We start from the raw sequence: 23,245 nt of genomic DNA on the forward strand, positions 1-23,245 counted from the left end.
TTCCGCCACTCCGTCCGAAAAAAGGGCCGATTCCGCTCCTCCGCCAAACGTGAAACCCCCCAAGAAAGCTTCAGAAATAAATTTGAGACAAAGATCCGAAAAAGTTTTCAGAAAAAAAATTTAAAAGAGAGAAGCAAGATTCAGAAATGAATTTGAGAAAATAATTTTACAGAAAAACAAAATTCAAAGAGAGAAGAAAGATTCAGAAATGAATTTGAGAAAATAATTTTACAGAAAAACAAAATTCAAAGAGAGAAGAAAGATTCAGAAATAGATTTGGGAAAAGGATTTGAAAAATACCGTGGCTGATCTGGTATTTCGAAGTTTGTAGTTATTTTGCTTTTGGCGGCCGCCTTTTATAATAAGTGGTCACCCTTTTCCTTCGATAAAGGCGGCCGCCCTATATAACTGGCGCCCACTCTTTATAACAGGCGGCAGCCCTTTAAAAACGCGGCCGCTATTTATAAAGGGCGGTCGTCAGTTATAAAGGGCGGCCGCGTCTTTTACCACCTTTTTTCTTAATAGGGCGGCCGCCAAAAGCAAAATAACTAAAAACTTCGAAATACCAGATCAGCCACGGTAGGGGGGGGGGGTTTGAAGGGGTTCGAAATACAGTTTCCCGTCAAAATTTTTGCTGAATCCCGTAATCCCGAAAATTGAAAAAATTATAACACCATCTCACCGACTTGTACAGGGAAAAAATGTACCTGAATATCGTCACCGTCTGATTTTAAAATACCGTTTTCCCGTCTCTTTTTTCGCCAAATCCCGTAATACCGTACTAAAAAAGAGCCAATCCCGTCACACCGTAAAAGTACAAACCCCCCCCCCTACGGTAGAATAAAGTTTTCAGAAAAAAAATTCACAAATAATTCAGATCGAAAGATTCAGAAATTTGAGAAAAAGAATTTGAAAAAAGTTTTCAGAAAAAAAAAAATTCAAAGATCTTTACAAAAAATACAATTTCCTGAGAAAAAAAATGTGATTTTAAACTTCAAATCTGACACTTTAAACAGATGAAAAGTCAATTTTGGAATAATTATTATCGTTACAGATACCCAGAATAGGTGTAACTAGATGTAAGGATTTAAATTCGTTGAATATTTGTGATCAAATCATTGAAACTCGATGCTGAAAATGATGGAGAAGTCCTTAATTCGAATTGGAGTAGTTATATTTTTGAGTTTAGGTAAGATTTCCTTCTTATGTTTCTCTTTTATATTTATTTACTATTTTGAATTTTTTATATTTCATTTGGATTTGTCTTCATACGTATCCTCCTCGGATGAGGGCGAGAAATTTGTTTTGAACGGATATTACTTCTCAAATATTTCATTTTTAGCATTGACGAAGATCAGCGAGGAAGCTTTAATAAAAGAAGCAAATGATGAATTTTGTACCATATCTCCTGTTGGTGTTATCAACGGAAAAGTGTCACCTCCAAAACAAATTGTTAGATATGATTCAGGCTGTATTTTTTCATTGGATGGAGGTTTTAAGAGAAAAGTAGTGCCAGTGGAAAAAAGTGGAGACAAAAATATTTTGGATGCCCATCTCAAGAGTTTTACATTTGTGAGAACAATATTAAATAACACTTCATTCACTGGTCGAGCTGAAATGGATTTTTGCTTCACAACACCAACTTCTAAACGGATTTCGAAATTTAACAGATTTCAATTAGCTTATTTGATTCACACCAAGCGAACAGCTAATTATTGTGAGAATGCTGTACGCGTGACATCTAAAAGCACTCGAGGTAAATATGGCGGTTGGATTATGATACCCAGAGACTCGGGAACTAAGACCGTCATATCGATAATCATGCAATGGCACGGTCGTCCAGATCGACTCGTTTACAAAGATCAGACAGGAATTCATGAGCTTAATGACAGCTTACCTTCAATAACAAATTATGTGAGTTTGACACGAGCAATAAATACTTACAATAATGTTTTAAGAGATGGTGGAAAATTTGATCAAGGAGGATACCCACCACTTTCAGTGTGGATATATAAGTACAATCTTGTAGTGTTGGCGCGATACGATAATCGAAAATACGATGATAAGTCTATTCGATGTGAGGCTGACTATGCAACAATCCCACTCAATAAACCTAAAAAATGCTTGGATAAGTTGACTGAGAAGTTATTTTTGACAGTAATTCATCGAGAACCATTACATAATTGGATTGATAAATGGAACCATCTGAAATTGACAATCGATTGGCGCCCGATCGGCGTAAATAGTTCTGTATCAATCTTTAAAAATGGTAGGAAAGTTAAATCATGGGAAGGATTGCTTGGAAGACATGATAAAAATGGACCGTATATGAAATATGGCATTTACGCAAATAAATATTCCAAAAATTTCAAATTGAAAGTAGCTTATGCTTTTTCAGATATTGATAATTAAACTCCGGTAATTGAATTTGTTGATACAGTTGCTTTTTTAAAAAGCTGATAATAACATAAACTCTAACCCGACTGGCGTGGCTTGGACAGTTCTTGACAAAAAGGTTTTAGTTCTGGACATTGACAAAGTGTCGTATTATGAGGAATATCACGACAAACCGAAGACTAATGAGCGCGTTTTATATTTTACAAGGAATTCATATATTTTCAAGAACTAAAAAAACAATATAAAAACGAAAAGAATTGTAGTAACAATTTAATAAACAAAATTAAAAGTGACTATTCGTATAAAAATAACTGAAAAATCAATAAAAAAATTAAATTTTTGGGAATATACTACCTATGCTTTTTTAAATGTATGTGGATAAAATATAAAGAAAACTAACTTACGTAAATTACAGAGTGATTAATTCTTGATATGCGTAAGTCAAAATGACGTCATATTTTTTAACGGAAGCACCCAAAAAAGCCGGTTTATGACCTTCGTGTTTCTATTTTTAGTAGGAAAGAGGGGTTAAATCCCGGCTTTTTTAGGCTGTTTCCGCTAGAATAATGACTTACGCATATCAAGAATAAATGATGCGCTAACAATCATTGAGTTGAAAGCCTCGAAGGGGCTAGACTGTAGTCTTTCTGATTATTTGTGCCGTTTTTAACTTTCGTTTTCAAAAATCATACAGAAACATCCGGCCCATGAAATATATTCTAAAACCCCATCAAAGTTTCTGAAACTATGATAAAAACATAAAAATACCTCCTAAATTAAAAAAAAGGTCAATTGATAATGGTTTTCTGTTTGTTTTTCTTCAAAAAGCGACTGTATCTAGTGGTATGGATTTCCTACGTGCTCTAGCAAAGTCGAAAGAAATAGAGTCTGCCAAAATACACCGGGCAACTTCTCAGCGCAAACAAGTCTCAAAAAATCTATAAGTAGCCCTCGGGCTAGAGAAGAATCGTTAACCTTTCTCCAGCAAGAAAAAGTGAAGCCCATTTTCCATTATCAAGGTCAATGGAATAACTGACAACTACAGTAATTCAATGATTCATTTTATCATTGGTATATTATCAAATTATTATCAAATGGCATACGAAATAAGCAACAGGTAAGTCGAAAACCAGGCTAAATGATCATCAGTAATAATATATCGTATTCATGGCTCCGAATGGGGTTCTAGGTCCCCCCAACAAATTTAGGTCCCCCCCTAAGTTTTAGGTGCCCCCACTTTTCAGTAAGCTTCAGGTCCCAGTTGAAATCTGTGTACCACCCCCTCTCGCACGCAGATAAAAATAAAACGCAAGAATATTTAAAAACAAAACATTAAAACCAAACAAAAAAATCTTTTTACAATTTCTTAATTAGTTTAGTTAGCCCCCAGAACTTTAGTGCAGCCCTTCAGGTCCCCCCACTTTTTTAGACCCCCCCCCTAAATTTAAATATTAGAACAAGAAATGTCACAGAACAGAGAAAATAAATCATATTTTCATCTATACGACCGTGAAGAAATAAGGATTTCTGTCCAACTATATTGGGGAAATACCACTTGTTCGACACTATACTTGTTCGACGGTTCGTCTTTATTTCAAAATGTCGAACTGATTCACTGTCGAACAACTGATCGCATAGTTGTTCGACAGACCAGTTGTTCGACAGACCAGTTGTTCGACAATTTGACGAATTTGTCGAACAAGTGAGTTGTCGAACAAATAGTTTGTGTCGAATATGTGACATATCACCACTATAAAGTCAATCAGCAGATTTGGTTGGCAGGGCAGGTGTATGCATTTCGTCCTTATTGGGACTCATCAGCAACTGAGTACTGCCCCCTGGCTGGCCAGACCGATTTAGCCAGCATTATAAAACAGATAAAAAGAAAATGAGATATTTTTTCACCATCTATTCAGACTCGTCATCACTTCTCAAATCAGTTGAGCTGTCATTGATTAAATCAAAATATACTTGCGGTTTTTTCAATTGCATCACACCCTCCGTCGCATTGGCCATTCTGAACATGACATCTTCTCTCCACCACGGTGCCATGATCTGTAAACCGATTGGTAGACCGGTCGTCGAGGAATATCCTGCGGGCACGGTGATTCCGGGGATGCCAGTGAGGTTTCCTTGTGGTGCGAATCTATAGAAAATATACAGATTCATTAGCATCATAGTATCAAAACGTGAAAATAAAAATAGAATAGGGAAAAACACATTTATGAAATTGTCAGATAAGATTAGAGAAAGATTGAGATTGAGATTGATTACACTGAGGGGACCAATATTTTAGTTAGAATTAAAGAAAGATTCGAATATTTGCGATTCGAATAATAAGGGTTCGAATTAGAGAAAGTTGTTGTACTCTAAATGTAAAATATTGAAGGAATTGACAAATTCACCAACCTCATGATCCCAGCAGCACGTGGCAAATCAAAATAACCATATTCTAGCATTGATTCTGTCAATTTAGGTTGGAATTCACCGAACGCTGAAAAATAATGAAATGTTAGAAAAATGTCAATGATAGGTAGGCGAATAATGGATTCTGATAACCAAACAGTGAGTTTGGTTTTAACCTTTCTGGTAACAACATGTTTTGAAAAATGTGAATATTTCAAACTTTTTTTTCGAAATCTAAAATTTCAAATTGGCATAAATGCTTGTAACTTGGGGAGTTAGACAATGGCTTTGGTACCATTGAAAAAGTATTTTTATACTCTTTCTAAAAGCATTCGTTTATGCCCTGCAAAATCAAGTGGTCTGGGACTCGGTATATTTGCAATTTAAAAACGTGTTAAAAACGTGTATACACGTCTGATATTCTAGCTCTGCACCACGCCACAAAGTTGGTAATCAATTCTATTGATATTACCTTTTGATATAGAGATTCTTTCCATCAAATACTATAGAAATAATAGTCAGGGGAGTATTCGAGGACATTTTGATATATTTTATATGTCTTGTTCAACATTGAAATTATATTCAAATAACGGAGATGGGACCAAGAATTCAAGCAATGTACTAATTTCTTTAATAGAATAAATTTTAGCAGGGATTAAATTTCGCAGCTGAGCTCATCCGCGAAAATTTAAGATTTTGCGGGGACTTAATTTCGCGGATGGCACTATTGGGAGACAATATTTTCACGATTTTATGCCTTTTATTGCTTAATCACGCATGTTGGTTATCTAAGCGCGCATTATGGGCTTCTTTGATGCCAGTAAACATTAAAAAGTAGTTTATTTGACATTTTTTGAGTTTTGTTTAAAAATATTTCGCGGCCTTAGCCTTTCCAAATTTCCATTGGGACTTACTTTCGCAGATGACTCCCAAATCCGCAAAATCCACGAAATTTTATTCCAATGAAGTAATTTTTACCTGGTGTGAGTATACAGTCAACAGATTTGAAAAGCCTCTTCAAGATGTTGATGCTCCGCGTTCTTTGTTTTTGTGCCTGGAGAAGATAGAAGAAATAAATAGATTACAACACTTGAAGGGCTAAGCGAGCAGAAAAGTCGAAGGCGCTGTATCAAACATATGTAAAACAGTCAAAATCCAGTCGTTAGGGTGGGTGCGAGTGAAATTAATTCAAGCCCTATAGTTGTACGTTCGGGTTTCATGTTGATGTATTAGTGTGTTTTTTTTTCAAAGGAAAAATTTAGCTCTTTTGACTCATTAAGGAGGAGATTCATTGACGACTTACCTTATCGGTCAGCCCCGATGACCCTTCAAATCCCTCTTTTCCAGCCGCCGCCGCAACTTAAGAGTTTAGTTTTTATTCCGATTTCCCAATCTCACTTTGATTTCTAAACTTTCTTCCGATCGGGTTAACTTTTTGGGTACTTTTAGCGTGCGTTGTTTTACAGATCATAATGTGGTGTTTCAAGATGGCGGCTCAAGCGATAAGTCAGATGTGATAAGTCAGTGTTGTTGTACCAAAGTATTTCCAGTGTAAATCTGTTGCAAGCTCCAATTTCTGTTATTTATTTTTTTTAACTCGGCAAATCAAACACATGATTTTCATCAGGGGGATTCTTTTCTACCTACATCTTTTGAAGCTTTAAAGCCGTTTGCTCAAGTTTTTGTTTATGTTGAATTTTCTGATTTTTTATTGCTGCTTTTTATTAGTTTTTGCAATAAAAACATATTTTTCTTGTTTGCCTCTATGGGGAGGGGGGGGATTGATGGTGTTATAATGTTATTGGAATTTAATAAAGTTTACAAAAGCACAGCTAATGTCTAAATTTGATAAAGACTGGATGCAATCGTGCTTTTTTGGACATGGACGTGTTTGATATAAAGGCGAATCGCAAAAATTGTTTGGTTCCCGTCATTTCTACTTCAAAAAGTGGGGGTCGTTCAGTCGGTCGGTCGAAAATATTTTTCTGTTAAGAAGCAGCTTCATCTTGTTGAAAGGAAATCCGTGTGGACTGATCCAAATTAAAAAAATTGAGAAACCGTGGATAAACTGGTTTTCGGTTTACTCTCCATTAGCATGCAGCTCGCTACTTCGATTTGAAAACTTTTAAACACAGAGCGTGCAGAGGTCGACAGTTGAAATCCAGCAAAGCAGCGGAAAAGCTTTCCGACTTTCCAACTCTACCTGCTTCACGCAGCTCCGGACGCAGATTGTGTTTTTCTAATCTTTTCTAACCTTGGCGCACGTTTTGACTGAATGATGGAATGGAATGAATGGCGATAACAGTTTATACATATCTCTTATCAGACTTGCAGAAAGCGGACTGTAGAAATCTAGCTAAGATCTATTAGCTGACCTTCCAGCCTCGGCTGGTTTATTAAAAAGCTAAATTAGATCTAATTAGAGCCTTCTAATTAGAAACTTCAACAAGATTGTTATAGATATAGAGGTTTAAGAAAAGTATCTATATTGTGCCGATTGAGCACATACCGGGTAGTCCAAAAATAGTGTCCATAAAATTCATTTTTTGACGTAGCTTGTTTTTGTGGGTCTATTGAATTGAAATTTGGTACAGGCAATCTTTAGCATAACTCTGAGCACCCCTCAAAATTTCATTCTCAGAAAACAATTTTTCGAAAAGTTACAAACATTTTAATCAAATGTGTCGAAATCGCCTTGTTCAAAAATTGACGTCAAAACATATCAAACTAGTTTCGTCTCCTGTTTTCTTTTTGTCCGCGGCAATCTTTTTCTCCGCTTTTGCAATGCAACGACCTCAAAGTAATTTTTGAAGTCATTACATTGCAATACCCAAAGTAACGAACTTCAGAAAAAGCTGGTCCCATCAAACCAAGACTGAACGCTTCGTGGAAACATGGTTTTCTCCAGTGAAGACAAGGCAGTAATCAAAAACGACTTTGAAGAAAAGGGCTGGACAGCCTATAAGATCTGGAAAGAACATCCAACCAAGAAGTGGGTTCTTAAGTCTGTTCAGCGCCTAGTCAACAAAATAAAGGAAACTGGAACATTTGAAAGAAGACCATTAGACCATTCACTAGCCACTTACTTTGGACTACCCGGTATAGTGTTTGAAGTTTAAAGTATTGGGAAATCTATAATGACGTGAAGCTAAAATTTTGCCTTGAAGTATATTGTGCAGATCGAGCACAAGTATTTGAAGTTTAAAGTATCGATCAGGCAATCTATAATGACGCGAAGCTAAAATTTTGCCTTGAAGTATATTGTGCAGATTGAGTACAAGTATTTGAAGTTTAAAGTATCGATCAGGAAATCTATAATGACGCGAAGCTAAAATTTTGCCTTGAAGTATATTGTGCAGATTGAGCACAAGTATTTGAAGTTTTAAAGTATCGATCAGGAAATCTATAATGACGCGAAGCTAAAATTTTGCCTTGAAGTATATTGTGCAGATTGAGCACAAGTATTTGAAGTTTAAAGTATTGATCAGGAAATCTATAATGACGCGAAGCTAAAATTTTTCCTTGAAGTATATTGTGCAGATTGAGCACAAGTATTTGAAGTTTTAAAGTATCGATCAGGAAATCTATAATGACGCGAAGCTAAAATTTTGCCTTGAAGTATATTGTGCAGATTGAGCACAAGTATTTGAAGATTAAAGTATCGATCGGGAAATCTATAATGACGCGAAGCTAAAATTTTGCCTTGAAGTATATTGTGCAGATTGAGCACAAGTATTTGAAGTTTAAAGTATCGATCGGGAAATCTATAATGACGCGAAGCTAAAATTTTGCCTTGAAGTATATTGTGCAGATTGAGCACAAGTATTTGAAGTTTAAAGTATCGATCAGGAAATCTATAATGACGCGAAGCTAAAATTTTGCCTTGAAGTATATTGTGCAGATTGAGCACAAGTATTTGAAGTTTAAAGTATCGATCAGGAAATCCATAATGACGTGAAGCTAAAATTTTGCCTTGAAGTATATTGTGCAGATTGAGCACAAGTATTTGAAGTTTAAAGTATCGATCAGGAAATCTATAATGACGCGAAGCTAAAATTTTGCCTTAAAGTATATTGTGCAGATCGAGTACAAGTATTGAAGTATTGGAAAATCTATAATGAGTGATAATTTTGGAAGTTATATTGTGAATTGAGTACAAGTATTTGAATATTGGGGAAATCTATAATGCGTGAAGCTAAATTTGCCTTAAAGTATATTGTGCAGATCGAGTACAAGTATTTGAAGTATTGGGAAATCTATAATGACGTGAAGCTAAAATTTTGCCTTAAAGTATATTGTGCAGATCGAGTACAAGTATTTGAAGTATTGGGAAATCTATAATGACGTGAAGCTAAAATTTTGCCTTGAAGTATATTGTGCAGATTGAGCACAAGTATTTGAAGTTTAAAGTATCGATCAGGAAATCTATAATGACGCGAAGCTAAAATTTTGCCTTAAAGTATATTGTGCAGATCGAGTACAAGTATTTGAAGTATTGGGAAATCTATAATGACGTGAAGCTAAAATTTTGCCTTGAAGTATATTGTGCAGATTGAGCACAAGTATTTGAAGTTTAAAGTATCGATCAGGAAATCTATAATGACGCGAAGCTAAAATTTTGCCTTGAAGTATATTGTGCAGATTGAGCACAAGTATTTGAAGTTTAAAGTATCGATCAGGAAATCTATAATGACGTGAAGCTAAAATTTTGCCTTGAAGTATATTGTGCAGATTGAGCACAAGTATTTGAAGTTTAAAGTATCGATCAGGAAATCTATAATGACGCGAAGCTAAAATTTTGCCTTGAAGTATATTGTGCAGATTGAGCACAAGTATTTGAAGTTTAAAGTATCGATCAGGAAATCTATAATGACGCGAAGCTAAAATTTTGCCTTGAAGTATATTGTGCAGATTGAGCACAATTATTTGAAGTTTAAAGTATCGATCAGGAAATCTATAATGACGCGAAGCTAAAATTTTGCCTTGAAGTATATTGTGCAGATTGAGCACAAGTATTTGAAGTTTAAAGTATCGATCGGGAAATCTATAATGACGCGAAGCTAAAATTTTGCCTTAAAGTATATTGTGCAGATTGAGTACAAGTATTTGAAGTATTGGGAAATCTATAATGACGCGAAGCTAAAATTTTGCCTTAAAGTATATTGTGCAGATTGAGTACAAGTATTTGAAGTATTGGGAAATCTATAATGACGCGAAGCTAAAATTTTGCCTTGAAGTATATTGTGCAGATTGAGCACAAGTATTTGAAGTTTAAAGTATCGATCAGGAAATCTATAATGACGCGAAGCTAAAATTTTGCCTTAAAGTATATTGTGCAGATTGAGCACAAGTATTTGAAGTATTGGGAAATCTATAATGACGTGAAGCTAAAATTTTGCCTTAAAGTATATTGTGCAGATTGAGTACAAGTATTTGAAGTATTGGGAAATCTATAATGACGTGAAGCTAAAATTTTGCCTTAAAGTATATTGTGCAGATTGAGCACAAGTATTTGAAGTTTAAAGTATTGATCAGGAAATCTATAATGACGCGAAGCTAAAATTTTGCCTTGAAGTATATTGTGCAGATTGAGCACAATTATTTGAAGTTTAAAGTATCGATCAGGAAATCTATAATGACGCGAAGCTAAAATTTTGCCTTGAAGTATATTGTGCAGATTGAGCACAAGTATTTGAAGTTTAAAGTATCGATCGGGAAATCTATAATGACGCGAAGCTAAAATTTTGCCTTAAAGTATATTGTGCAGATTGAGTACAAGTATTTGAAGTATTGGGAAATCTATAGAAGTGAAGCTAAAATTTTAACCTTAAAGTATTCTTCGCCAGTGAAGGTTGCTCCCATCGAAAGGTTGAGTTCTGTTTCAGTATTCTAAAGGTAAAAAAGCCGGTGAAGAAATTAAAATGAGTTAAAAAGTAATGGCCGAACGATCTGTTCTTGCGACCTACTTTAATGAGATTCATCATCGTGTGGATTAGATTTCGCGGATTTGGTTGTCGTCCGCGCGAAATAAGTGCCAATGGTTATTTGAAAAGGTCTTATCCGCGAGACCACTTTTAACATGCACCAACAAGGGTAATGAACATTTGAAATTAAAAACAATATGAAAGGATGGGTAGGAAATTTTCCTGAAGGAAATTTCGAAAGGACGAGGCGTTCGTTTCCTGTAGCTGACTGTGCATTTTTGATATCTTTATACTGCAAAGATGGTAATTTGCCTAATCTTTAATTCATTTTCCATTTCGCCGTGTCAATTCAAGACAGACTTAAGTCCATTTTTTCGAAAATTGACTTAAGACCATAACCCCCTATTTCAGCAAGCACGCTTTCCAAAAACGGCCTTAAGTCCACAGAATTCTAATGGGAAAGAGGTGTATTTTGCAATTCAAAAAAAGTAAGAATTTAGAATGTTCCATAATATATCAACCATAAACAGCCTTAAGTCCTAAATTTTAGTGCAAATTTTATTTTCTATGAAGCATTGGCATGAAATGTGTAGCCTTAAGTCCAACACAACTCAACCTTTAAAGTCAATTATCTCAAAATGGAAAAAAATGGACTTAAGGCTGTCTTGAATTGACACGGCGATTGATGCAATTTTGGAGTAAGAGGCAGTCAAAAGAAGGAAAGTGGAGTCTCCAATCCAGACCATGGATAACATGATCATGAAATGAATAAAGGCTAAAGAGCCTAGGGTCGTCGAGTTCTTACCAGTTGATCATGGTATTGATTATATAATTCATTATGGTAAGAGTACATCTCCGTCAAAATAGCCACGATATGAGCACGTGACGTTTCCTTAAAAATTCGAGAAAAAAATAGACATTAGCGTAAACAGACATGAGACTTTATACACTTTTTAACAGGTTAAAAATATATTGCGAGACAACAAAAAAGATCTCAATCCTGGGAGCCTAGAGGTCATAGTGGAGACATCTTACGTATCGAGACATTCCAAAGACGGGTCAAAACCTGACAAAATCAAAAAAACATAACGGGTCGACTTATGTGAAATTATCGCAAGGGACTTAATGATTATAAAGAGTCTAACGGAGATTCTGACAAGGATTTACCTGCAATTCTGGAATCGATATCTCCACTAAAGTTGCACCGCGTTTTTCTTGCAAATATTCCACAGCTGAAAAATGAGAATACCATTAGTGGATTTGAAATAACTTTCTACGTTTAATGTCCAATGCGGATTAGAAAATGGAAATATCGATTTATTCGTAGCTCAAGCACAAGAATTTCTTGTCATTTCAGTTTACAAGACCTTATAAACAACTTTACTATATTTCAGTTCTTCGTACTCGAGAAGAATAGCGCTGTAGAGAGGATACATCGTAGTATAAAGTTTTGGTCAGTCAGGATTTGCACATACAAATTATTAGCTAATAAGTTTCTACCTTTTCTACATACTTCAGCAATCTCTGGAACACAATCCTGATGTAAAGAAATCATTCGGCATAAATATAATATTCTAAAACTTGAAAAAGACACGTAAAGTGGTCGAAATATCGTAAAGAAAAAAATGTGTTATGTTTTATTTTGATTTGGTTGCACATCACAAGGCTTTTATGTTTCACTTATACATATTCTAAATATTCACAAGCGAAAGCGAGGTAGCTAAATTGTGTTACGACCATTGACACGAATATCAATGGGAGAATAATATGGTAGATTAATAATTATGGTAGATTAAGTTTGAACAGGGTTAAATCATAAGGTGAAAACATTTTAACTTTGTTGGCAGGACCATGGCCTACTAAAAATACGGCCATATATGTCACATTTTTTTCAAAAAATTAAGAGGCCTAATATTTGTTGCTTTATTACTATTACTATCATAATCTTGGTCATATTTGCTGGAAAGACACAGGGTTTTGACTTGTTTTTTCAAGCTTGTAAACCATATTCCTTTTATATTTTGATTTTTCTTCTTCTTTTATAATACACAAAGAAAAATACAGTAAACAAAATATCCAACAAACAATACAGAATAATATAAATACCGGAGAATGAAAATATTATATTTAAAAACGAGAGTGCTCGAGAGGCTGCAAGACAAGTTATTGTGAGCTCTTTTAGCTTTAAAATGATGAATTATGAGTCTTCCATGATTATTTTTAACTTGCTGTAGTGAGCTAAAGTCAAACCCAAATTCAAATCAAAAGTGGAACAATAATATCACATTGAACCATACTACATTAAAAGGAAGACATCACTCTTTGGCACAGATCCTGCAGACTCCCAAAGTATTTCAAACACTTTTTCTCTGCAAAAGCAATTCAGAACTACTACGGTTACTACTTCATAGCTTCACAGCAGCATAAATTTCATACATGTAATCACTTCATATCATCCTCCAAGAAGTTAGCGCCCTCTTTGATTTTTAAACTTGAAATGCTAAAATTCTCTCCAAAGTATATCATTTCACGCACCAAAAATTTACCACCGTTCATTTGACGATACTGAGAAAAGCGACGTTCGACTGGGTCAGTTTTGAAAACGTACTTTAAAAACCAAATTGTAGCCAACAATTACAACTGCTCATTATTTACGATAGCAGCTCGTGTTGTACTAGTGGTTCAAGGGTTTGAATCATCAAAGTACATACAGGAGGTTTTGATCTCTCATAAGTCCACAAAGCAAAAACACGATTAGATATACACGCTTTTTTTTATTATAAGAATACACTTTATAAGAATGTCCATGATGAAAATGGCCAAAAAGTTAAGAATAATGCTAAGAATATCACCATCATGGAATTTGGCTACTCAGCTAAGAATGCCAATTTTAGAGCATTTTCAATTGTAAATTGGGGGGGGGGGTTTCATGGTTGGCGGAGGAGCGGAATCGGCCCTTTTTTCGGACGGAGTGGCGGAATTTGGCAAAAATTTAGACGGAATTACGGAAATTGGGTTCTCTGACGGAGACGGAAAATTAGACAATTTTAGTGCGGAAAAACGGAATTTAGCAAAAAAATTTGCGGAATTTCGGAATTAGTAAAAGATATTCAAAATTTTACGGAATTTTCGACAAAAATATTGAATTTCAAAGGAATTTTCGGTGACGGAATTTTGGTTCAATTTAAGACGGTTTGACGGAAATTGGAGAAAAAATTGGCGGAGTTGCGGAATCGGGTACCCCCTGAACCCCCCCCCCCTAAATTGTCAATTACCCCCAAGTAAGGCTCACTCCTTTCACAAATGCCATTTTATGCTTGAGACGTGTGTACTAAATGTTAAATCTAGTCGGAATTAGGATCCTAACCTAAGAATGCTGTAAGAATGTTTTAGGATGATTTTCCCAAAAAAGTTAAGAATATCCATGATGAAATGGATTTACACCATTCTTATAAAAAAAAAGCGTGTAGACAGAAATAGGCAGAAATATTCATAAACTTAAGTTCCATTTACTCTGCAACAGGAATGTACCTAGCTTTTATCGTTCATTAGTACAATATCGTTCGATCACTGACACTACTACAAATTTAGTGACTCCATCTAACCACATCAAACATAAGTAAATCCATATGAAAGCCACAGAACGACAGTGTTTTCAATTCTGAAAAGTAAATTCTGATGGAGATTTGTTTAAAGTCAATCGAGTTTTAACATATAATAATGACTCTGGATTTGAATTCCTTGTTAAATGGTCTTCTTGTGAGTTTTGTTTGATGGAGGCTTACAAGAGGCTTACAAGTTATTGTTTGTAGTTGGTACACCGATTTTCAAGCTCAGTCAAGCTCCTTAGAATGTTTTGTTGGAAGAACAGGGTCTAAATGACCTAAATCCCAGTTGATTCAGTGAAGCCCTTTTGCGATTTCGTGTCAAACATTTATACTCCGAATACTGTGTGTTCACATAAAACTGTATGTTTTATTGGAGTCCAGTGAGCACGATTGTGCGAATCCATTTGTTATTCATCAGTTCCTCTTTACGTTTGCTCAAAGAAAAATGAAATGTACATTATCTCTACGATTTTATCAGTAGGGTCGTGGCTTGTGGCCCACAAGAAGAGAGTTTTATGCAAGAATACCCAGTCTTGCATTTCGTTGTAGTAGAGCATTTGGTAACCATAATTTTATGTTCATATAATCATATAAATAACCTTCTGAAATGAAAAAGTCAGTTAGTTTGAAAAAAATATCCCATCTAATTTCTTTCTACACACTACACTCCACACATCTCACACAACAAACTACCATAACCTCTTGTGCACACACTCGCACAAAATAATCGGTTTTTCTTTCCTATCGTTTTATTGTAAAGTACCTGTCTGTTTATTTACTTTGTATGTAATGAATTTTTAATGAAGTTTTTTTTTAATAAATCTTTTATAACAATAGAAAATCTATAACAGTCAATTAATAGGCCTTTCGGTAGTAAAAATTTTTAGGCCTCTTAATTTTTTGAAAAAAATGTGACATATATGGCCGTATTTTTAGTAGGCCATGGCAGGACTGACGATTTGAAACCGATTAATCTTAAAGTCGCTTAAAGGACTGTTATTATACTAACGACCGAGTAGCGATTGAAAAAGAGCTTTTACGTTAAAGAACGTCCAATCGATACCAATTCTGACGCTCTTCAGATCTGTTTCTTCAAACCCATACAGCGTTGGCTCAGGTTGGACAAGACCTAAAACAGGGTGAAAGTTTAGGTTAAATATAATTCAAAAATAGTGACCTGCAGTAGCTACAACCATATAACGTGGATGGGACGCCAAATACACCTTTTCGACCGTAGCTGCCAATTTAGAAAGAAGAAAGACTTTTAGGATAGAAATCCCCTAGGAATGACATGTGCATTGATGGACTTCCTTCTTGACTAAGCACAATATCAAGAGGGGGTGCCTACTTCGCAACATTAAAAAAGAAGGACAAATTTCACCATCAACAACCCCGACCGAAAGTGACTGTACCACCCTTACGTATTCATTCCTCTTTGTATTTTGCGTATAATAACGACTAGACACTTTCTCTATGTGTTACGACCATATTAAACATATAACTTTTATAATTTTCTATCCGAGTATTACTGAGAACCTTTTAAAGAAAGCCATATCATTCGCTAAGCAGAAAACTAAAATTTCGAACGAAGACATCAAAATCATCAACCATGCACGACAGTCTCTGCTATTCAGCAACGACGAACCATGGGTTAAGAAGGGAGGTCAGCTGTTTGATGTAACAATGGGTGCGTATGACGGCGCAGAAGTGTGCGAGCTTGTTGGGACATTCCTACAGCACAAACTCAGCCAACAACATGACAAAAACGATATTGGCCTCTACCGCGACGATGGATTAGGCGTTTTCGAAACCGGCAAAAATGGTTCAAAATCCGAAAGAATCAAAAAGAAAATAACAAAAACTTTCAAAGACTTCGATTTAGACATTGTGATCGAATGCAATAAAAAGGTTGTCGATTACCTTGATGTTACGTTCAATTTAAACGATGGTACATTCCGACCTTACCATAAACCAGATAACAACTTACAGTACATCAACACCCAATCCAACCACCCACCAAACATCATCCAACAACTGCCAAAAACGATTGAAAAACGCTTATCGGAGCATTCGTCCAATGAACAAATCTTCAATGAAGCAAAACCCATTTACGAAAGGATTTGAAAGACGCCGGCTATGAAACCAACTTAATCTACACACCAACAGTGAACAGACCACAGACCACGCCAAAGAAACGCAACGTCATTTGGTTTAACCCTCCCTTCAGCAAATCGGTCGAAACAAATATCGCACAAAAGTTCTTGAAGTTGATCGACAAACACTTTCCTCGTCATCATAAATACCACAAGCTGTTCAATCGAAACTACAGTCAAAGTTAGCTATAGCTGCACGACCAACATGAAAGCCATCATCGATGGGCATAACAAAGCAGTACTTAAAAACCAAAACATCGTACAACCAAACAAAACATGCAACTGTATCGTCAAAAATCAATGCCCCCATGAACGGTAACTGCTTAGCTAAAAACAAACTGTTTCGAAGCCACACTGACAACGGACGACGAGAATTTTACCACCAAAAATTTACATCGGTCTCGCAGAACAACCTTCAAAAAGCGATATGCGAACCACAAGAAATCGTTCAACCACGCCAAATACGAAAATGAAACCGAGCTCTCGAACGAATTTTGGCGGCATTCTCGTAACCAGACCAAACCCTAAAGTTACATGGCGAATTGTAAGAAAGTGCAAACCGTTCAACAGAAGCAGCCTGAAATGTGACCTTTGTTTGAATGAAAAATTTGAAATATCTTTGCGTAAAGACAATTTACTGAACTCTAGATCTGAACTTATCTCAAAATGCCGGCACATAAACAAACACCTACTTGAAAACTTCGATTCTAAAGATTGACGTCAATTTTTTATATGAAGACGCTGTATTGAATTTTTTAAATAAACGTGGAATTTTGTTTTGATAGTTATTTCTAATCAACTGATGAATGCGAAAGCAAGAAACTTTAAGTATTGAAAAGAAATACAACGTTTCTTAATCTTTATGTAACTTTTATAATATATATTAGAAATATAATTAGAAAAGTTAACGTTAGTTCTTACCAATTGGATAGTTTGGATCTTTGCCAGCGATAAAGGCTATCGAAATAAATATGAGAAAATAAGGCTTGTGTAGATTGAGAGAAACTGTGTCTTGGAATTAATCATTCAATATAGAAATAATTATATAACACTGCTGTTGAGTACTTTCCACTGTCTATTTCAATTTTATAGCACTAAAAAAAGGGTCTTTAGCTAATAAGTTTTGGCAAGATTTCCACCATCTTTGCAGATTGGTGTTTGGAAAGTTTCAAGGTAAAGATTTTTTACTTTCCGAGGAATTTTGGGAATGCTCCCCCGAAAATATTAAATAAAACTATCCGGTACCCGGCGCCGCACGCCGGTTAAGCTGTAGCTGGATGCACTAAAAGTCCTTTGGATGTTGAAGGTGGCTAATTTTTCGAATTTAGATATGCAAAATGTCGTACACAATTTTTAACAGTAACGACGACTCGACTGGACTCGAATGTTTTTATACGAAGAAAGAGGTGGACTTTTTTTTTTTTCTCTTGCTTTTTATCGCCCTTTGAATGCTGTTGTTGTTCGACAAACTTTTTTATTTTTATGTTTTGATTTACATTTGAAATGTTCTTTTCTATAAAAGGAATTTGTTTTGTTTTGAAAAGAATTCGAATGTCATTAATAAATATGATCGTTAAACACATTCGAAAACATTTCAAACAAAAGAAAAGAGAAAAACCTTTGGTGGGTAAGCCTGGGCAGAAATTAAAATCACTAAATGTAGAAAGCCTTAAATTTCAAAACAAAGGCTGAATAAAGTCTAATCGAGGCTCTATCCGATCTGTCAATCAAAACAAACTTATCGAGAACTAAAAAAATATTGCTTGCGAAAATGAAAGTGACACACGAAAAACAAACAGACATACAGACTACGGCTACTAATAAATAGATGTTGAAAACAATAAAAGCTACCATTTACCATAGGTGAGGGCTGAATCTCTTGTCGTTGCGCACAATGCACCTGAAAACAAATGAAAAACACTCCAGTAATTCAACATTATAGATTTCTAGCATTTAACCTCCCCTAAAACCCTTCAAACCCGAATGAGGTGTATATCATAGATATACATAGGTCAAGCGCTGAGATTCTATTGTAATGCCATGTGACTTAGTTAGGATTTCCAACCTAACCACGGCACACTTTTCAGCAAAAAGATAATAAATAATAGATTATAAATCTATGGTGTATATATACGTTCAAAATAAGCCAGTATACCCAGTTCCAGACTTAAGGCTGACCACTCCTCTTGACCACTTGATTTAAAAGGGATTGAACAGAAGAGTATAAAAATACCTCTCTAAGGGTAATAAAATCATTGTCTAACACTCAAGCTACAAGCTTTTACGTCAGTTTGGAATTTTAGATTAAAAAAAAGTTTCACATTTCTCAAAAAAAGTTGCGCACTAGCAAGGTTAAAAGGGTGAGGTGCAAGCCGCGACCAGAAAAAGAATCGCACATTTATTAACTTTAAGCCAAACAAAGTGTCAGACTAATAGTAAAAATGGAATGCCTTGAAGAAACTAAATAGGTGTCAAAACATAGCTCCATGAAAATTAGTCCTGCTAAGGTAGATTCCATTGTGTGTTGCTATTTACCTGGATGTCCGAGAGTGTCTGTTCCATCGCGCATGCCCGTTCCACTGATTCTAGCGAATGAAGCTGTCCGAAATAAAAAGGGATAATCTTTCTAAAAATTCCATACATGAAAAAAACCAGGATGGTGAATTAGGAATTCAATTCACTATGGAAAAAATAAAGCTGGTATTAAGCTTAGTTTATAATTAGATGAAGCTTACTGATGGAACGCCGCTTTCGGATTAAAATCAACCTGAATCAAGTCCAGTGAGATATTATCCAAATAAAAAAACAAAAGTTCGAATGGTAAAATACAATAACTGCCGAGTTACTACCACGCTTGATACAAATACAACCGCAGACAATTTACCTTTGGCACCTACCACACCACAAATGGCAGCAGGGAGACGAATGGAGCCGCCACCATCTGCACCAAGAGCTACAGGACACAAACCTAATGATAAAATAAATTAGTCTTTAGTAATCAAGATATACACACTTTTTTATAAGAATAATTTCATAAGAACACAAGACTGAAAATTGGTTAAAATCTAAGTACAAATTAAGTACAATCTGAGCCTCTGAATACGAAATTGGTAAGAAAGTACTGATTGGGCTCTTCCAGAAAAAATCCGTTCATGGGGGGTGGAGGATGAATTGTCCAGGGGTATTGAAAAAAAGCCAAAAAATTGCAATGTCCAGGGGGTAAATTCCAATGTCCAGGATTTAAAAATCAAAATATCCAGGGATAATTCATGAAAAAAATAATATATCCTCCACCCCCATGAACGGATTTTTTCTGGAAGAGCCCATTTTCACTGATCATAAATCAATCTAAGAATATCATAAGAACATTTAAGCCTTAAAATTTCAAAAGATTAAGAACAGCTCAGCCAAATTTACTATTAATAAGAAAAAAAACATGAAGATTCTTGAAGCTCTAGACGACTTATTTAAAAAAATAATGATTTTTTTTAACTTCCGAATGAGTTGAATGAGCTAAAATTTCTTCTAAACTAAACAACAAAAATCTTACCGGAGGCAACAGCAGCTGCAGAACCGCTTGAACTTCCACCCGGTGGATATTGTGGATTAACTGGATTACGTGCCGTACCGTGTAATCTATGGCAAAAGGTTCGAACAATGTTTTACAAGAGCTCAATTGATGGATCAATACCTGATTTTTATCAAAGCTATTGAGCATTTTTTATGATATTTTAGTTTTTATAATGTATGTAGTAAAACTATGGCGTCTTTAGAAGATCGAAAGATTTTACATTTTAACCAGTATAATTTGGTTTCTGGGAGGTTCTACTGTTAGCTTGAGTTTTAGCCGATAAACTTTCTGTCATGGACATAAAATTTGTATTCAAAGATTTACCATTATGCTCACTGTTGGTCCAGAGAGTGCGGCGCCCATCAGTAAAACAATGAATCCTGATATGGGTATGATAAACAGCGAAGGGTAAACTACTACTCGAAAAGATCTCGTAGATACTTATTTGAAAATCTCATTAAAACCCGAAAAATTACTGAGACTACAACAAAAAATCGAAAGAATTTCAAACAAAATGTTATAAATCCTAAAATCTTGAAAATCTCAGAAAATCAAAAGGAATTAAAAATTTTGAAAATTTTGAAAATTTCAAAGAGATTCCAAAAGCTCCGGGAAAATCACAACAATCAAAAGAAAAATTCATACAAAAATTCATGAAGATCTCAAAAATTCCAAATAAAACCCCCAAAAAACAAAAACCTTTCGATCTCGTACACTTTTTTAGTAGTGGTTCATCACTTCCTAGGGTAAAAATGATAAACAACTAACTTGCTCTGGTTAATCCCGGTGACACCGATTCCAATTTGATGCATGTTAGACATTCCGATAAACATTGCACCACCTTCTCTCAAACGACGAACCATTTGACCTTCAGACTCCACTGGTATCACTTCACCGTAACCAAGATCATCAATAGGTAGTCCTTGCCGACACCTATAGTCTCCCTGTTACAAAGAAAATATACTCTTTTATAAAAAGTACGGTATCTTCACATTAAGTACACCACTGCCTTAATTCTTAAACCCTGAGAATACTAGCAATGTTTATTTTCATTTCATTCATATTGCTGGTGAGGTGAAGTAATTTTGTGAGCACACTCCTTGGTCAAAATTGACCTTCCAGTCGTAATTGGGTACGAATTCCTCTCCATCTAAAATACAGTGTTTTTCCTGAACAATGGCATCATGAAACACTATGTAGTATTGTAAGTAAGTTATAATTTCTCGATAAAAATAGGATAAGAATGATATAACTATTCGAATAAAAGAAGTTTGAATTAGCGTGTTGCATTTCGTTGAAAGGTTTTGAAAGGTTACCAGTAAGATTTCTTCTTTGACAGCAACAGGTATACCATCGAATATAGATAATGGTTTGTTTGCTGCCCATCTCTCCGTAGATTCATTGGCTAACTGAAAAACAAAACAAAACATTACAATAATGAAAACACGTTAACAAGTTAATTGTTTACCGAAAGCAATAAGAAACCTTACTAACTGCACTAAGGATGCCTTCAAACGTCAACTTGATAAATTCATGTGTACTGTCCCTGATGAACCTCTCGTTTCAGGTTACACTGGCCTGAGGCGAGCTAAATCAAACGTAGTGGCAGTCATGGCACAACACTGGCCTCAACGAGATGGGTGGCCTCAATATTGAGAAAAACCAATTTCAAGTAAACAAGGGAAATATTCCTAAAAAAACATTTGACCGGTCAAGCATTTACATTTCTAACAGCATCTAAAAATTTTCTTTAGAATTTTCAATACTTGTAAAGGTTTTTTAATAAATATTTCATTCAGAATGGCTACATCCTTTATTGGGAGGGTAAAAGTTGTACATCATTGTAAATGAAATCTGGATTGAAATATTGTATATCGTAATGGGCCATTACATTTTATATCCATACAAGGGGGTGAACGAACATTTCCAGAGGGTAATTCGAGAAAAATTTCCAGGGGGTGTTTCTTATTCTTCCAAGGGGGTAAAAAGTTATTCTAAAATTTCCAGGGGGTAAAATACTGATTTTACTTCATCCACCCTCACTTTAAGGTATGAAAAGAATTTTTCCAAGTGTATTTTTGCAAATTTTGCCATTTTCCAGGGGGTCCATTTTTTTTGACTTGAAAAGGTTCGTCCACCCCCCTGTATGGTTTTTTAATGGAACAGCCCAATTAAAAAGGTCTTTCTTCTACAATCTGTGGCAAAATCATGGTTTCAGCCCACTTTTCAGGTGCCCCCATTGAAGCATGGTGCCCCCAACGAGTTAGGTCCCCTTGAAAAATTGCTTTGAGTTAGGTACCCCTATTCAGAAGATAATTTCTTTGAATTGATACTTTTTGTTCTTTTGTCATTCCTAAAATCATGCTCACGCATGAACGCCTACTAAAAAGCTTTGTTGTTATGCTATAAAGATGGCGGCTGTAAATCAAAACAATCACATTAGAAAAATATAGCAAAAGATGGCGTGATGGGAAACGAAAGAAAAATTGGATGGGAAACTAGGTGCTAGGGTAAAAAAATTCAATAATTTGAAATATTTTGAAATATTCGATTTGGAAAATTATAACCAGCCCCCAGAGCCTCCATCAAGACAGCTAGGTACCCTTAATGAATAGGTAACCCCAAAGAATTGCAAGGAATTAGCCCCCCTCTACTAACCTGGCCTAGGTGCCCTTCAGATTTCTGGGGGGGGGCTGATACCATGAAAACATGTTGGCAATTTAGGGCATTTTAACGTTTTTCAGAATTAAAAGCTCGGGCGAGAATGCAATTTCAGTACTTACACTTTTTTCAGGGGATTTTTCAATTTGGGAAAGGTTAAGTGGCTTCCAAGCTATGTTCTCAGCCATATAGGGACATTTTTGACCTTGAAGATCCTAAGAGCCTATAAGGTCGTAAGTCTTAAGTCTAATTTCTAATTACTTTCTAACCGTACTTTCAAGCACTTAATAATCACTTGCGGTTTGTCTGCGAGTTGATTGCGAGATGGAATTTGTTTTCAACTGTGAGAAAGCTACCTGCATCTCTTGCCATTCTAAGTTGATCGTTTGTTTCGTGATCTTAACAGCAGAAACATTGTGATTGTATACATTTTCAATCTCTTAGACTATGTTCACACGTGACGGTTCCGTTTCGCTCCGAAACGAAATAAAGCCATTCTATTGGTTACATTCAAGTCTTACGTAA

At 35.4% G+C, this 23,245-nt stretch overlaps 2 protein-coding genes across 2 annotated transcripts in view; one reads left to right on the forward strand and one right to left on the reverse strand.

Annotated features, from left to right (window-relative positions):
• Positions 1 to 1,056: 1,056 nt before the first annotated feature.
• LOC136812615 (heparin lyase I-like) lies at positions 1,057 to 2,627 on the forward strand. Its single transcript, XM_067069147.1, has 2 exons — positions 1,057 to 1,189; positions 1,343 to 2,627. The coding sequence occupies exons 1-2, from the start codon at positions 1,129 to 1,131 to the stop codon at positions 2,410 to 2,412; spliced, it is 1,131 nt and encodes a 376-aa protein (XP_066925248.1). The 5' UTR covers positions 1,057 to 1,128; the 3' UTR covers positions 2,413 to 2,627.
• Positions 2,628 to 4,216: 1,589 nt separating this feature from the next.
• Positions 4,217 to 23,245, reverse strand: part of LOC136812614 (uncharacterized) — a 29,897-nt gene continuing 10,868 nt past the window's right edge. Inside the window, exons 8-22 of the mRNA XM_067069146.1 lie at positions 21,376 to 21,468; positions 20,828 to 21,003; positions 20,039 to 20,124; positions 19,373 to 19,456; positions 19,024 to 19,086; positions 18,347 to 18,388; positions 17,410 to 17,445; positions 15,376 to 15,464; positions 12,228 to 12,264; positions 11,895 to 11,959; positions 11,533 to 11,619; positions 10,630 to 10,692; positions 5,782 to 5,857; positions 4,807 to 4,891; positions 4,217 to 4,543 (exon numbers count right to left, since the gene is read on the reverse strand). Of these exons, the coding sequence (XP_066925247.1) occupies positions 4,306 to 4,543; positions 4,807 to 4,891; positions 5,782 to 5,857; positions 10,630 to 10,692; positions 11,533 to 11,619; positions 11,895 to 11,959; positions 12,228 to 12,264; positions 15,376 to 15,464; positions 17,410 to 17,445; positions 18,347 to 18,388; positions 19,024 to 19,086; positions 19,373 to 19,456; positions 20,039 to 20,124; positions 20,828 to 21,003; positions 21,376 to 21,468 (1,320 nt within the window). The 3' untranslated portion in view covers positions 4,217 to 4,305. The remainder of the gene's footprint in view (positions 4,544 to 4,806; positions 4,892 to 5,781; positions 5,858 to 10,629; positions 10,693 to 11,532; positions 11,620 to 11,894; positions 11,960 to 12,227; positions 12,265 to 15,375; positions 15,465 to 17,409; positions 17,446 to 18,346; positions 18,389 to 19,023; positions 19,087 to 19,372; positions 19,457 to 20,038; positions 20,125 to 20,827; positions 21,004 to 21,375; positions 21,469 to 23,245) is intronic.

The sequence above is a fragment of the Clytia hemisphaerica genome, unplaced genomic scaffold (genome assembly GCF_902728285.1).
Source record: "Clytia hemisphaerica strain Z4C2 unplaced genomic scaffold, Clytia hemisphaerica genome assembly, whole genome shotgun sequence".
Lineage (NCBI taxonomy): Eukaryota > Metazoa > Cnidaria > Hydrozoa > Leptothecata > Clytiidae > Clytia > Clytia hemisphaerica.